At 44.0% G+C, this 17,456-nt stretch overlaps 1 protein-coding gene across 1 annotated transcript; it reads left to right on the top strand.

Annotated features, from left to right (window-relative positions):
* Window positions 1-8,197: 8,197 nt before the first annotated feature.
* On the top strand, window positions 8,198-16,699 carry dtx2 (deltex 2, E3 ubiquitin ligase; the record flags this gene model as incomplete). Its single annotated transcript, XM_053441402.1, is given in 5 exon segments — window positions 8,198-8,804; window positions 9,757-10,375; window positions 12,443-12,501; window positions 16,285-16,352; window positions 16,532-16,699. Coding segments are annotated over 5 exon segments (1,224 nt in total), but the record flags the coding sequence as incomplete, so codon positions are not given.
* Between the last annotated feature and the right edge of the window lie 757 nt (window positions 16,700-17,456).

The following is a 17,456-nucleotide window of genomic DNA, read 5'->3' as shown; positions in this document are numbered from 1 at the left end:
ATGTTTGGTCACTCGCCGGAAAGAGAAAATGAAAAGTTGGAGAGTTTCTCCGCAGAGACAGATTCTGCGATTATGGCAAAGTGTCGTCGTTTCTCAGAATGAACACATCATCTGAAAAATACAGATCGTCTCATTTTGCAAACTGGAAGCTGCGTTGTGTCCCTGTCGTCCTGATAGTCTCAGGATCAGAAGGAAACTGAGAGGGATCCGGTCACTGGTACATTTCCTACAGAATGAACTCGCTGCAGCAGAAACACTAATTTCCAGTCATGCTCCTTCTCTCTGGACAGGATCGGACACTGAGCTGATGACGGGTGTGAAGTGCTCTTCAGCAGCGTATCAGGGAAACGAGGAGCCTCCATCAGGAAGCCTTGATCGCTGAAGGCCTTACTTAAGTCCACTCAGTGAAACAGTAAACACCTTTAATCTAAGTGAGAACATTTCTGGCACAAAAAATAGACAAGTGGCATTTGCCAGATTTAAGATGTTCTCCCACGTCTGGCGTTCGATTCCTGTGGTGGGCTGGGTTTTGTACCAAACAACAGAAAAAGGCTCACGTCTGTTTGTACCTTGTGACCTCATCCATCACGTTTCTCTGGGATTCGGCCACTTACGTAAAAACCTTTTAAACTGTCACTCTCATGAAGATGGACGCTGAGTCTCCACCTCTTCTCAGCACTTTCCTGAAAAGCCAAAACTTCCCAGATACAAGCATCTTGTGTTGATGCGACAAGTTTACCCCCCCCCCCACAACCACCCTCAAAGTTACTGGTGTGGGATAAAGACTACCCCTAAAATTAAAAAAAACATCCTTAAGAACAACTTACTGTACATGACGTGTACTTTTTTAGTTTCCTCCACGTCCCATCCACTAACATGGCAGAGGAAGGGTTTATGACCTATACTGTAGCCAGCCACCAGGGGGCGATCAGGATGCTTTGACTAATTCTGAAGAATCCCCTACTTTGCTGTTTTCTAATCCACCAATCAGAAGCAGGATTGTGTGACTGAGTTGTACTTCTCTTTATCTCTGCGCGAAAAACTTATATTTGTTTGGAAATAGAAAATACTTCAAAAACCAGAATTTAGCTCCACAGTCAGATTCTCTTCAGTCTCTGCTGCAGCTGCTGGTTTGTATGAATTCAGAAAACTCTTTTAAACTTTTTCCTCTGAGCCCTTTAACTTCTGTGGCCCTGTGACTTCCTGTTGACCCCCCCCCCCCCCCCCCCCCACACACCCGCACACGAACACCATATAAATAATTTACTCTTCAAAACTGCTGAAATTTGATCATATCCAACGTTGCTGGAGGCATTTTTTTAAATATATAAACATCCTGAGGCGATTAATGTCTGTGCTCCTCAAAGTTTCATCACAGACGATAATATTAATGTTCTGAAATAACCTATATTTATGTCTTAACTTCATCGTTAACAGGACCGAGCAGCGCTTGCATAAGTAGAAAACCTCCAGATTCATCTTCAGGGCGTCTTCTCCCCCGATAAGACGATACCTCAGAGCATCAGGACAACATGAACTGCTGCTTTAGGTATCCTGATAGCAGTGACCTGGATTTACACATCTAATCCTCTAATCTCCTCAGTTAGCTTCTCGCCTGCTCTTCATCAACTTCACATTATTCACCGATCAGCCGCTCTGAGTGGACGCACTCTCACGACCTCGGACACCTCAGGAAATCAGCTCCTTTTCTCCGATACATAAAGTTTTTAAGCTAAACACGCTTCAACATTTGCATTATTTACATTTCTTATTAAATTCATATTTGAAGAAGTTGTTTTGATATAAAATTCTGCATTTTTAACTCTTTTCTCCTCATCTTGGATTCTGTCACAGTCACGTTCACTCCTTCCTTTATTCACTGCTGATATTTATCAGCCCAGTCTGGAGTTAAGACCATTAAGAAAAGATTATCTTCCCCAGAGACTGAACTCAGAACCTTCTGGACACGGGAACCGAAAACAGGGAACAGGAGCAACAGGGTTCAGAAGTTCAGGTCACAGTCGGACAGGAGAGGTTGCTGGTTCAATCCTCGCTCATGAAGATGTGTTTTCACGCTTCTGGCCCCTGAATCTACATTCTTATTCTAATTTGAGTATAAAGTTTGAAACGATTAAAATCCCTTTTTTAACAGCATGTATCTGGTTTTGCTTTATTTTTAGTTTTTTAGCGGGTACACGGAAACTATTGTGAAAATTTGTTGAAGAACCAATTAAATTTGCCGATCTGGGATTTTGATTTCATATTCTTTAACTTTGAGTGATGGTTTAGAAACACAGTCATATTTAAGGGGTTGGTATCGATGAGTGTGCAATTTTGTGAGGAACAAAATAAAAGTCTGGATCATTTAAATGAGCTTTCCTAGAGGTGGAGGAGTAACATGGTAATTTGTGGCCTTAGATATAAGACTTGTTTTAATTCAAGACCACATTCCGGCTGCAAATGACTTGTCGACCGAAATGAGATCATGGTGTTTTCACAAGGGCGCAGACAAATTAAATAATCTCCCTCCAAACAGTTTCAAGGTTTTTATGGCGAAACAAAAGGAAAAATTCTAAATTGAGCCCAATTACAAAGCTGTTATTAAACTGGTGCAACTTGAGGTGAGGTGTGATGGATTGAGCCGTGACTGTAAACACCATGTCAGCCGTAGTGTTGTGTCGCACTGTTTGTTGGCGCAGCATGTTTTTCATCGCCTCGCCGGAGGTGCACACGGCATCTCATAGTTAAACTTAACAATCCCATTAAGCTGTCACCCTGCCCGTGCACACGCCGGCTCCATGAGACTTTATGTCTGAACGTTTCTCTTCGGCGTTCAAACCCCGGCTGGTTTCTTTTGGACTCGTGTTTTGGCCGTCTCACTAAAAGCTACGTCCACTCAGAGTTATGTCTGTGAATCATCCCGGCAGCCGAGGCCTGATTGTTGTGCACACGGGCGTCAGGTTCACTCGTCTGGGATCTATAAACTGTAAATAGAGATGGACGATGTGTCTTCACTTCCTCCTGCCGACCAGAAGGGAAGACAAAATAAGTCGGAAACAAGCGCTGCCATTTTGTGCCAATGGAGCCTTAGTCTGTGGAGCAGTGATCGGAGAATTGAACCACGGTATCGAAAGTCCCAACTATAGACTAAGTCTTTAAAAAATGAATTTAGTGTCATCCATGTCCCACTGGCTAACGTGGAGGAGTTTATGACCAATACTGCAGCCAGCCACCAGAGGGCGATACAGACACTATTGTTTTTAACAGTCATCTCATCCATCTTTATTTACAGGATTATGTAAAAAGACAAAATAAGATACACATTGCAAAATAGAGCGTTTCTCTACATTTTTGTGAATTTCTTCAGAAATATAATATAGAAATCTTGATAAAACAAATGGGCCTATTTAAGAGTGGAGGTGAGAGCTTCATATGACATCATCTTACAACATAGGACTCCTACAGCCTCTTTGTTCACCTCACAACCTGGCGACATGACAAATAATAACACAATATCATGATAAACTTTATTTATATCGCACTTTCCTTAATGAGGTTATGCTTCACATGCAGAAAACGAAGAAAACAGGATAAACAAGATCCAAATAAAAACAACAAACGCATCATAAACCATCAAGAGGGAACGATAAAGTAAAGAAATGTTGAAAGTTGCTCATATCTGGAGGATTTGTGTTTCACGTTGTTCACTTAACGAACCCATTAAACTGTCAGAAGCTCCATGGCCGCCCTGGAGGAGACTTTACCCTGAGAACTGTGTGTGTGTTTTATTCTCTTCAAAGACGAGTCTGTTCTCTGTTTGGCCGCCTCACTAAAAGGTTCCGTCTCTCAGAAGCTTCTAAATCACTTCACCAGCCGCGGCCAGAGTTTTGCCCACATAAGCAAATATGTCTGCCTCCTGTTGAACAGAGATATAACACACAAATCTCATAGAAAAGACTTTTAGAAAAAACACACACAGGAAAACAACTCTCTGACTCGAAAGTACCATTGTCAACTTCCCACGACTTTAGTCTCTAACCGCACATCCTACGTGTAAATCTCCTGAATTCATCTTCAGGGCTTTTCTCTTAAAACGATACCTGGAACATTAACTACTGCTTCAGGTCTCCTCATAGCAATGACCTCATTCTACACATCTAACCCTCTAATCGCCTCAGTTGACCTCAGCTCCTCCTCAACTTCACATTATTCATCAAATACACAAATACAAACTTTCACGACCTCCAACACTGAGTTTACCTCTTTTTCTCAGGGATGCACTTTGTTTAACACCTCTTCCTCAGGATGCTTCCATATTTACATTTTCAGAAGTGGTCATCATGTAAGATACTCATTTGACTGAATGTTGTGTTTCTTATATTTGTTTTATTTGTATTTATCTATTTAATAGAAAAGGGTTGGAACAATCTAACTCTCAAGGCAACTTACCAAAAGTTGTGCCGAATAAAAATTAGTCGTTCAGATTATTTAGCTTTAACAATCATACCAACTTCACATTGTGCGTTTTAAATACTTTCAATAACGGATTTAATCAGTTTATTAAACATTTTTATGATGAATAAACATGGATCAACTATGTACGACTTTATCCTTCGACTTTGTATTACACCTCCAAAATCTCGAGGGCAACTTTCCAAGTGACGCTAAATAAAGTTAGCTAAAACAAATACTTGCTTCGTTTACCCTGCAGCGTTAAGTATTCCCAGTCATTCCATGTAAAGGCCCAGTTGGGCGGTGAAGCTGGTTTTTTTCCGGTGCACTAAGCGGCTCCTCCAGCCCCGACTCAGCGACACTAACAGCAGAGAGGGAGCAGACTCCTCTTTGACACTGATAGCCCCGCTGTGGGCAAGGAGCCATTGGATAATGGAAATGGTTCTGCCCCCCCGGAGCCGGCCGGGGCCCTTCCTGCTGCACCGGGACCTGCTCGCCCCAAAAGGAGTTATTGCATTACTTCATCCTCAAATAAAACGCCTGGCCCTCTGAGCTGCCGCCCGTGAAAAGGTTTGATTTGAATACGCTGGGGCTCGTTCATATCACCGACCAAATTCAAAGTGCAGAGGGCCTGACCAGCGAGTCTTTACACGAGGGCAGGAGGGAGAGTTTTGAACAGTGGTGTGGAAAATTAGAGGTTATTCCAGTGGCCCTGTGGCAGTGGTGCTCGTTTCACTCAGGACACGTTGGATAAGAGAGAGGAGTTTTCCACCGTGTGCAGGAAAAAGTAATTTCACAGAGTCGGCAAAGAAAGACTTTCACCCCTGTCCGCTGTTTGTCAGCAGGTTTACGCAAAAACTACTAAACAGATTTCCAGAAAACTTGGTGGAAAGACGACTGGGAAATGAGCAAAGACAGAATAAATCAAATGGGATCTCACCATGAGGCCACCCATTGGTCCACTGATCTTTGGAAACCAGAAGTAACAACCATTAGAGAGTTCTAACTGTCAATCACACGATGGCTTTGCAAAAACTTTATAGTGGATTAGATTTAAGGTGGATCTGAACCAAAGGGATTTTCCTCTCCTCCTTCTTAAACATTGTGAGACTGCGTTTTTTTTATATTTTCACCAATTCACCAGAGAATTATTCATAAATCGTGATGATAAAGAGAACCAGGCACATTCCAGGGGCTGATGCATGTGAGCGTGTGCAGCTCGGTGCAGCTCGGTTGGAGACGGGGGACAGTCGGGCCTCGGCGGAGGAATGCTCCCTCGTTATCAGTGTCTGAAGCCTCAGCCTCAGACCTGAGTCTCTGAGAACCACGTCCACAGATTAACATGGAGCTGCAGGATGAATGGTTTCATTGTGGATCCAGTGAACATCAGTACATGTCTCCTGCATGAAAAAAAGGGAAGAATTTCATTATAAGGGCTTCTGCAGACACAGGACACTTTTGTCTCGTCCGACCTGATCAGCCTCTCGGTTCATCTGAAACAAAATGTGATTAATCTCTTCAACAAGGAAGCTTCTTTATTATCCAGGTGTGTGCTCAGGTATTAACGTGACCTCGGTTCCCAGAGCTGCTCGGATTCTCTCCTGCACATTCCTCACATTCCCTCCTCAGCTGCTGAGCCGCATCAAACCACGTCTGCGTTCTTGGAAAGTGTGACTCAGACAAAACCTCTGTTCAGACTTTTCCTTGACTCCCATTCAGATGCAGATACCTGGAGGTTTCCTTCTCTGTAACCTGATTATCGATTGTTCGAGGCCAAGGACTTCGGCTGCTTTAACATTCAAGACAGCAGCTCTAGTGCATGAAACCTGACTTCTCCTTCTCACCTCCTTACAAACCACTTTCCCACAGGTTTGCATGTGAGGGACTTATCGCTGTCCACGTGTTCCACTGTGAGCAAGGAGCTATTTTTGAAATATGTAATTATCGGTTGTATAAGGCTTGAACAGCATGAATTCAATATGTCAAGTGAGGCAAAAATCTAGACACCAGAGGATTTTTCTTTACTTTGTATTTCTCATTTTGCAATTTCGAATGAAATAACACATCCAAACATCTGAGATAATATATATATATATACATTTGCATGTGCTCAGTGGTTTTAACTGCACAGCTTTCAAATGCTCCTCCCATGTTCTCACTGTTGAATTGTTGGACGCACTCAAACGAACTAACGGCTTCGTGCATCTGTCGTTGTTAGATTTTATTTTCTGTGGAAACGTTTATTGATGTTGCAGCAAAGACAGAAGCAAAAAAAACAAAGTGAGTTTCAAAAATTCCAACATCAGATGCTGCTTTTTATATTTGCCTCTATTATCAGGTTTGTGATTTGTCAGATTGACTTGGCACCGACTGTCAGGCTGAACGCTCAAGAACCGTTTGGACTCAAATATAAACAATGTGCAAACTGGTGTCAGACGCGTCCAATTCTATTATCTTTTATGTGGATTTAATAAAACTGCTTCAAACTCCTCTGTCAGAAAACGCTGCTGTCTTCTTCAGTCTGTTATATGTTCAGTGGCCGGCTGCAGTCTGGATGAAGTGCTGATAAGTCGAGCCTCCTTTATGCAAAGTGAGGTCACAGGGTTTTGGGGTTTTATGAGTAATAATTTATGATCCTAATAAGTCAAATCATATCCGTTTTATTTCATCACAACAGGATTGATCCGCACTTTTCATACGAAGCAGGTTCAAGCTTTAATCTTATAATATTACTGACAGAGACCCGACATGAGCGATACCTGGGTTATACAGGCTAAACATAAAGGTGCATGATAATAATTATAGTTTATTAAATACAGACTTTATAATAGTCAGTTTACGACAGTGGCTCTGAAGTGCAACACAACGGTGGAGCACATTTAATCAGCTTTTCTCTTCTGTTGTCCAGCTTTGTTGAAAGAACCTTTTTCCATGAGAAGCTTTTTGCTTTGTTCTTATGTTTGTTTTCTTTTGTGCATTTGTGTGTTTTTCTTATTTACATTTGCTCTCTGCAGATGCAGGAGAATTTCTTCTCTAATTCTGACTTATTTATTATATTAAATGTGTTCATATATTTGTATGACCTGATATCTGAGTCACATCCACTCCTGACCAGCTGGTGGCAGCAGCTGATCTCAGGAGGATCAAATCTCCCTCAGAGAAAGAAGCGGAGAGAGACAAACAACAGGTAGACGAAGAAGAAAGCGACCTTCAGGTGCAGATTGTAAACTACTAATTTAGATCAAGCTTTTATTCTGTAATTTATTAAAGTTTCCTTTTGTTGTTGGTGTTTACTTCAATTAATTTTAAACACTTAATGAAGGATTCTAGTCCACTTAAAATAATAAGTTCACCTCTGTAATAACAAACTAAATGAATTACCTAATTATGAGTCTAGTTTGAGTGTATTTAAAGAGTTTCGATTCATGCAAAATAAAAACATTAAATAGACAAATTGAATATTAAATATTAAATAGAAATGGTACAGGCAGAGATGAATATTGCAAAGTATATAAAGTTAATATCATGATTATAATTATAAGTAATAATATTATTATTATCATTAAAAATGAAAATACAATACAATTTGCACAGGCAGAAGACCTTGCACAATATAAAAATGTATACTTATGAGTTAACTATTATTAGTATTATTATATTTATTATTATAATAATAATTTATCATTTGATTTCCTTAAATAAAGTTCCCCTCTGTGATCGGTTACCACAGTGTCAGTATGTCCGGGCGGTCCATGAAGGCAGCACCAGAGGATGAAGGGGGCTGTCACCAAGCTAGCGTTAGCCACACGATGCTAACTGCATTGAACGCACCAGCTCCGTCAACATGCTCCTGAGTGTCAATCTCCGGTTTTTAGCCGCGGAGCTTCTCTAAATCCCGGGTTAGCTCGTTCACGATGCAGCGCTTCAACGAGCCGAGCTAGCCGGGCCGGCCGACTCTCCGTTCCCCGGTCGTCTTGGCCGCAGTCGGCTCGCTAACCCCGGAGCGAGTTGTTGTTAGCTTCTAGCACTTAGCCTGGCGAACATGGCGATCGTGTCCGGCTCCTGCGCCCGGGTCAACGGCTCCAGGAACGGGCCCTCCGCGGCCGCGACGCCCTCCGGCTCCGCGGGACAGTCGCAGCCCATGATCGCGGTGTGGGAGTGGCAGGACGACCTGGGCTTCTGGCGGCCGTACAGCGGCCAGGTGAGCGCCCACATCGAGCGGTGCCTGTCGCCGCGGGGCCACCGAGGAGCGGGACCCGGCAACACGAGCATCTGCCTCGGACAATCAGACCCCAGCCTGTCGCCTTATCTCATCGACATCCCGAGCCTGAAGCAGTTCCGCCAGGACACAGGTGACACACGGACGGCTCCATTACACGTCTCACCTTCTTCCACGAACCTTTTATTCACGTTCCAATCACAACGGGGCCTGTTAGCTGCGACGCTAGCTACTTAGCATTAGCTCTGTTGTTTTGATATGTGTTTACACAGCTGCTAGCTTAGATTAGCTAAGTGCGTGATGAAGTTTAATAATCATAATTCATCTTCATCTTCATCTTTTGTTCGTTAACACTTAAAATAAAATAACGTCGTTATAACGCGTCACTCAGCTGACATTAGCATATTATTGTGGTTTAGCTCAGCTGATTCGTGCTAGCTACTTGAAATCAGGGTTAACAGCTCGTAAAGCTTAGCAGCTAACGGGTGTAGCAGTCCTAGTTATTAATATATGTTTATGAAACTAAAGCACACAAAACAGATTGTGATGCCGTGAAGGAGGAGTTTGTGTAAAAGTAAAGGATTACTTATACCACACGTCACAACATGACGTGCCAACACAACACGTCATAACAACCAAAGAGTGTAAAAGGCTTAAAAACTAGAATTAAAAGATTACACAAATACCCGTTAAACAGAGAAAATACAAAAGCAATAACACGCATAACATATGTAAATTACAAATATTTGAGGATTGAAATCTGTCACAAGTAGCAGATACAAATGTGAGAAGAAGTATTAATAATAACTATTTGAACATCTCAAGGTACTGGAGATTTTGGAGCTGCCACTTTAAAGTCACCAGAGCGTGAAGGTGCAACACTTCAGTTAAATGTTGAGGTGCCAGCCTGTTAAGAACAATAACAACAAGTAATAAAGTCAATCCTGAATTTGACGGTGAACCAACTGACATCTACTCGTCTTCTTCACTTTCCTCTGCAGTATCCTGATTGTGGTAATTTTCACACTAAAGTTCTGTGTAGTAAAAACAGTTTATTCATTGAAACTGGTCTCTTTTATTTGCAGGAAAGACCCGGTCGGTTCGCCGGTCCCTGTTCGCTCAGTCCTCCGGCCTCGGCAGTGGAGTCTACTGGGAATGGGCCAACGACGAGGGGGGGTGGACCCCGTATGAGACTCGAACCTCCATCCTTCTGGAGCACAGCTATCAGGCGCGTCAAGGCACCGCAGACCTGGGCCCTCATGGATATAATTACATCGTGGATCTCACGTCTCTGGCCCAGGTGAACAAAGCCTCGGGGTTCAGGCGGCAGGTGCGACGTCAGTGTAACCTCCCGTACCCGCTGGCCTCCAACGGCCCCCCCGCCATCCCCTCGGGCCCCGCGGGCCCCCCGGCCATCCCCTCGGGCCCCGCGTGCTCCTGCCAGCAGTGTTTGAGCCACAGCAGCACGGGGCCCATTCCCAGCCGGTCAAGACACAGCTTCTCGTCGGGGAGTCTGAACAGGCCCAGCCTCCAGGTGACAGGCAGGGCTGTGCCCACTCACCCCACATCGGTCTACTCGCCCTACCCACGGAGACCCCTCTCTGTGGGGGCGATGTCCTGGGGCAGCCCCTGGCCTCCACCACCCTCTGGTAGTCAACTGGCTGCGCCGCATCTGACCAGCTCCGCCAGTGCAAATGGGTTAAGGTTAGTATCTTATACATATGTTGGACTGGGACTCGGCTTGTTAGAGTATCACAACAGAGATGATGAGTTGCTCTGGCTCATTTGGCTGTGTGGGGGGGATGTGTAATGGGCCCCTCTCCACCCTTCCCCTCCCTCTCCTTCCTCTTTGTCTTTCCTGTCTGTCTCAACTTTAATCTATCCTGTCAAACAGGAATTACAAAAACACGTAGCTGCAGCCCTGTTCTGTGGTGATGTGTTTGTTCTGGCTCAGTTAGCATGACTCTGGTCTTTGTCATCTCCTGACTTCTCCTTTGTTCCTCACTTGGAAAACTACTAGATCAAATTTACACAATGTCTTCTTCTGTAAACGATGGTGTCAGAGTTTGACTTTTTGAACAGTTTATTCAGAATCAAAAACTAAATTCACTCATTAACATCAGTATTCAGACACTTTGCTGTGGCACTTTAAATTGAGGGTAGGTGCGGCCTTTTGGTTTTAAGTTACCTTTAAGTCATGTGCCGGGAACTTGATCCATCTGTGGCAAACTGAATGTATTGGAGATGGTTTCAGGTCAAGTTAAAAATGTTATCCTGTTATCATAAATACAACATTATTTATTATTATTAATGAATGGATCACAGGATCTCTACATAAAAGACAGATAAGTCATGATGGTCATACAGGGTAGGATTGGAAAGACTCCACACTCCACAGTCCAAGGAAGATGAAGATAAGATTCTGTCTCTGTGAAGATGAGAGAATCTGCTTAAAGCTCATTTGTGCAGTACAGTAGTTTTATATTGTACTTGTTCATCTATAAAATCCTTCGGTGGAAATTTCAGAATATTGAGATATATTTTATGGATCACAATATAGCATCAAAATAATGTAATATTATTTATATGCCTTGTGAAGCGTGTTGTTTTGTAGCCTCGTGTTAAATAGAGAGCTGGAGGTTCTCAGCAGCAGGGAGAGAGAGTCACTGGTCTGAGTTGAGGGAAGGGTGAGATTGAGAGGTTCTTAAAGAAATCCTGCTCAGACTGCACGCTACCCGACACCGGGGCGACAGTTCACCTTTCAGCACGACAGGGACCTGGAGCAGAAAGCCCAGATAACACTGGAGAGGCTCCGGGACAAGTCTCTGTCTGTCATTAGTGGCCCCGGCTGAAGCCCAGATTTAACCCAACATCCAGCGTTTGTAGAGAGACCTGAGGATGTCGGTTCTCATCCAACACGACAGAGGAGGAGAATCTGAGAGGAGATAACGGGATAAACTGCCCAGATCCAGGGGGTTCAGAGCTCGTAGAGACTCGTTCAAATACACTGGAAGCTGTGATCGCTGCCAAAGGTGTTTCTACTAAGAACTGAGTCACTGCTCTGAATCCTCAAATGAGATGTGTCAACTTTTGATTTTTAACAAATATACTTAAATGTCCAAATAAAGGATAAGCTTTGTTTCTGAATAGTAACTCCTCTTCCTCTGTACTTGGCTGTTTGAAGGTGTTAAACATCATTAATATAGTTGTTGCTGCAGCTTGTTCAGTGCATTAAGGCACCAGACTTCGACTCGGGTTCCTTTATTCAGCAGGTTAGCTGACGTCAGGAGATCCTCAGTATCAGGGACACGTTTCCTTCTATTGTTTCCAATGTCCTCTCGTTTGACTGATGAGGGAAACCACCACGTTCATCGTTTTCATTAAAGGCTGATTTGCATAGTAAACAGATATACTCTGTCCAAATACATCAATATTAAGTCAATAGTTTCACTCTGTGCTTGTAGTTAATGTTTATTTGTTGTTATTTGGTCTCAGGCTCTCTCTGTCATTTGCTGGACAATCTAAAAATGGTCAGATTGGTTTGGTAAATTTGACATATACCCAGTGAATGTGACTGGTTCTGTGATGTGTGTTGGACTGGGATTTTTACTGATAAAGTGATGAGATTGCAGTTTTTTTTTTTCTTAACGCTGCTCCTAACGTGACTCTACCTAAACTTTTGAATCCTTGTAGAAAAATGTTTCTTTATTTTATTTGGTTGTCTCTGTTTCCCCCGACTGAATGTCTCCGTCTTTGTCTCCTGTCCCTCAGCGTCCCCTCCATCGCTGTGCAGCTGAACGGATCCACCAGCGTCAGCTCGGCCCTGGCAGGTAAACGAGCCACTAACCCTCACTGCTCCTCAGCCTGTTCTGCACCACGTCTCTGAGCGTGATGCAGGCTTTTCTATTCAGTATGATTTTAATCTTTCTATGTGCCGCCCCTCTGCATGTGTCGTGTGGGTGTCAGGCTGTTACGGTAAAGGAGGGAACACGCACACTAAATACTAAGCAAACTTGAGCATGAATCTATAAAGAGATGTGGTGGCGAGTGGGGTAATGATGCTGCTTTTATTTTAGAACCCATCAGAGACGCGTCCATTCAGCAGGAAACAACATCATATAATTTGTTATTCCAGAATGTAGGAAAACAGCCTCCGCACGGGCTCATCTTTTATTGAGAGTCGACTCAGGTTTCCTCGTGTTGTACAAAACATTCAGTCCTGGATGTGAAGGATGATTGACTCTGTCTTTCAGTGTCTGTCTCTGAAAGACGAGTTGTCCCACAGCTCCTCCTCCTCCCTGCGTTTTGACTGAGGCCGCAAAGCTAAAGAAACGGAACAGAACAAACAGTTCTCATAACTTATACCATACGTCCCTGTAGCGTGAATCTATTAGTTCAGATCATTTGAATGTGGATGTAAAAGTAGATCAGTGACATTAGTCAATATCATATCTTTGGAGAAATTTGAATTTTTCTGGATATTAGCAGAAATGTTTCACTTGCGTTCATTGTGGTCAAAAACAAATCCAATCTGGGCTGAAATTCAAATAATCAGTGTCATAGAAATGATTTATGATTGTGTTCAAATGCAAAATATATTTTTCCATATTTCATCATGTTTAAATATCAATCAGATTTGAAATGATTGAACACAAAGATGAACAACATGGCTCCACTTCCTCCTGTTGTTCAAAAATGAAGCCAAAATATCCCAGACCCTCTCCTGCAGCGAGCCTCTAGGGGGCGATAGAGAATACTTCTGCCCTCTTTCATCTTTATTCACAGTCTATGAATTTAATTCTGATATTATTGAACAGCCATTTGAAACAGATTCATGTTCCACACATTCATCAGATACATCAATGAACATTTTACCAGGAACACCTGCTTACTCATGCATTTATCCAATCAGCCAATCATGTGGCAGCAGGGCAGCGCAGACATAGGTCAGTAGCTTCAATAAAGTTTCACGTCCAACGTTAGCATTGAGGAAACGGGGGGTTTTGGACGTTGGAGTGTTTCTGAAACTGCTGATCTGCAGAGCTCCAGTGAGCTGCAGCTCTGTGGAGGGAAGCGTCTCGTTGATGGAGAACGCTCAGACTGGGCTCAGCCGACAAAACCACAGAGATAACTCACATAACAACTTTTACAACCGCACTGAGCTGAAAAGCTTCTCAGCACGAAGGACGGACGACAGCAACGTGCTTCAGAGACACCAGCTCGACAACACTGGACAGTTGAAGAAGTCTGGTTTGATGAGGCTGCAGATTGAGGGGTCAGACACTCATGGACCCAGCAGATCAGGGCTGGTAGTGGGGGGTGTAATGGGAAACCTTGGGCCCCCTTTAATACAAATCAATCCTGGTTTGAATGCCACTTGCTGTCTACCCTGCGTCTTACGGCTGTTTCCAGCAGGATAATGCTCCGTCCCAACAAGCAGGATCAACCTCTCACTGGTTCCAGTGTGAACGGGACACATGTGCAGGGTCTCAGTGGAAAGTTTCCAACCTCTTGTGGAATCACTGCCACAAAGATAAAAGCTGTCATGACACAAATAACTTTGAACGGGGATATATACAAAGTGCAGAACCCTCTGGGATCCTTGTCCCAAGACAACCAGTAAACCAGTGTGAAGTATCGAACCCAGTTGGTTTCCTGTGGGACGGTTTCGATGTGTGTGACTCCAGTGTTTTGTGTCTGTGTGGCGTCTCAGTGGAAGCCTCAGCTGCTGCTACATCTCTCATACCTTTTTGATTTGTTTCTTTCTGCTCCTGCATATCTCCACTTGCTCTCAACCCTCACCTCCCCCCCCCACTCAAACCCACCCCACCCTACCCCTGCTCCAGGCATGGCCTCCATTTTGATGTCAGCAGTGGGACTCGGCGTGCACTTCACCAATGCCCCCCTCCCTCCGCAGCAGCAGCAGCAGCAGCAGCATCAGCATCCTCAGCCTCCTCAGCTTCAGCAGCAGCATCCTGCTCCTTTCTCTCTTCCTCCTCCTCTCCTCCCCCCCGCCAGCAGGCCCAGCAAGCCCCACAGCAGCAGCAGCAGCAGCAGCAGCAGTTCAGTTAGGAGAGCAAAGAGGCAGCACAGGAGAGGTAGCTTCTTCCACTTGTCCTTGTCCTCTGTTGGTCCACGTGTCATCACCACCGGCTTTGAGGAAACATCTCATCCTGCATCACCTCACTGTCGTTTGTCTCCAGGTTTCCATCGGGCTGCTTCACACTCTGTGCTTTTTAGATGGAAAACAAGCTGCTGCAAAAGTTCTGTGCAGCGGTGAAGGAGGAAGAATAGACTCGTAGAACTAGATTTATAAAACTAAAGGAGCATCGACCTCTCTGCTGCCCCCCCCCCCCTCCTTTAGTTTCACTCCATCAGCTGCTCACCCACCATAAAATCCTGCTTGTTCATCAGAGAAATGTTCTAACAGGAAAGAGAAGCTGGGAGTCAAACACGGCTTTAGACTGTTCTGACCTTAGCATTAGAATATATATACATTACATTTTTAAGGATATTTATTTAGCATTTTTGCCTTTTATTGAGAGGACAGTGCAGGTATGAAGTGGGTAGATTGGGGGGGGGGGGGACTCAGCTGCTGCAGGAGGATTCAAACCTCTGTCTGCCACCAGCTGAGCCAGCGGGCGTCCTCATCGTTAGAATACTTAATACAAAAAGTTAGAAATATTAAATATTACTTTAGTGTGTGTCTGCAGGAGAAACAGCTGAGGGACAAACTAAACCCAACTTGAATTATATCTAATTATTATAAGTAGTATGTTTAAACCCTTTGAGATGAATTATCTAGTTTTCAAGGAGGTTCCTCACACAACAAACAGGTTTTCTATTGTTTTACAAACCACATAATGATTGACTAAGAAGTAAATATTAGGTAAATTGATTATGAAAATCAGGATTGAAGAAGTTTAACTCAACCTTTGGTTAAACTCGTGAACAAATCAACAAACCACGTGTGTTCCTCGGCTCAATCATATCATTTCCTGCTTGTTTTTCCATCTCTGCGTCGCTCTGACCTCTCACTGTCTCTCGTCCTCTCACTGTCTCTCACTGTCTCTCGTCCTCTAACTGTCTCTCACTGTCTCTCGTCCTCTCACTGTCTCTCACGTCCACACGTCCGACAGAGACAACCTGACGTCTCTGGACTCAATGAAGCTGTTCAGTGTGTTAAAAATCCCCCAAAAAGACGACTGAAGATGAATGTTGAGTTAACGTTGAGAAGTTTGTTCCCTAAACGGACTCGACATCACTCGTTTGTGTTTGGGGGGGGGGGGGGGGGGGGGCATGTCAGCGTCTGTATCCATCCCTCAGGCTGCTCATTGTCACCATTCATTAACACTGTGTGGTTCATTGTGTTGTCGACTCTGTGGCTCCACTGTTTGTGTGTTCAATGCTCTTCTCTCTCCAGGATGTTTTATCTGACACGTCCACTTGAGTATTTAGCAGAAGCAGAAAGAAAATAATTATAAAGTTTGTGACTAATGTTCTTCTACAACCTGTGATGTCTCATACTCTGCGTGGTTTGTTCAGAAGAACTCGTTATCGTCTCTTTTCCTGTCTCGGCTTATTCGTCTTTTTGTCTCTTCTGCCTGTTTCAGCCTCGGCTCAGAGATCTGAGGACGTGATCCAGCGCTACATGGAGGTGGTGGCCGGCGTGCCAGACGAGGTGAAGAGTCAGCGAGCGCCACTCACTGTTTGTTTGTTGTCACAATATCAAGGCTCATTTAAAACTGAGTCGTGTGAAGTTCAAATCAAGAATTTCAGAGAAAAACGAATGTTGATGGTTCAATTCTGTAACTTTCCCCTAAAGACACTAAACCCAACATGTCCTCGTGTCCCCTTCAGGACTGCATCATCTGCATGGACCAGCTGTCCAACCCGTCCGGCTACGAGACGCCGGCCAGCGACGCCGGCGGCCACAACATCCTCCCGGACAACGTGGGCAAATTCATCAAGTGTGGCCACACGCTGCACATGCTCTGCATGCTGGCCATGTACAACAACGGAACCAAGGTGCCAGACTCACAGCAGCTCCTGTCTCTAACTATGAGGACAAAGGTTAAAGATAAATGATTCAAAGTGTGATGGAGGACGTGTCTCCCTCCTGCTGAGAGGAGGACGAGGTGTCTGTGTGTGATGAGGTCAGAGCTGCGTTCAGGAGGCGATTAAAGCTTCAGAATGAGGAGAACACTCTTAACTATTAACAGACAACTTCAGAGAGTTTGACTCATTAGAGAAGACGTCTCATCAGAGGCCCAGTGAGCCGTCAACACGTCCAAACTCCACGGTGTTAGAGTGTCAGGCAGATGAGAGAGAGAGAGAGATCCAGAGCATCACTCTGAAGTGCACGAGACTAAACTGTGAAAGTGTTCAGTGGGAAATCACTATAATCAGCCCTCGTTAGGCCCCAGCAGAATCAAACTGGTTTTTAAATCACAAACAGCAACATGTCCACAAGCTGTGGGGCCACTGGGTGAACTGGGAACCACAGGGGGAAACACCTGCTGCGGTCCAGGAGCTTTAAACAGATCAACCAAATGTTATGATGAACAACTCTAATTTAACTAATTTTAACAAGTTATGGTTTTTTTTTTTTTCCTGCCTAGAATATTTACTGTTCAGTGTGTTCAAATATCTCAAATTTAATTTTAACAAACAAAAGGCCTCAGACGGACCTGCATCTAAAATTAAAACCCATTAAATGTTGAAGTTCAGGATTTTTATTGTCAAATGCACAACAATAACATTAATAAGTCGCTGGCAGTGAAAT

Source organism: Pleuronectes platessa, chromosome 15 (genome assembly GCF_947347685.1).
Source record: "Pleuronectes platessa chromosome 15, fPlePla1.1, whole genome shotgun sequence".
NCBI lineage: Eukaryota > Metazoa > Chordata > Actinopteri > Pleuronectiformes > Pleuronectidae > Pleuronectes > Pleuronectes platessa.
The sequence above is the reverse complement of the archived record's forward strand: the minus strand, read 5'-3'. Positions and strand labels throughout refer to the sequence as shown.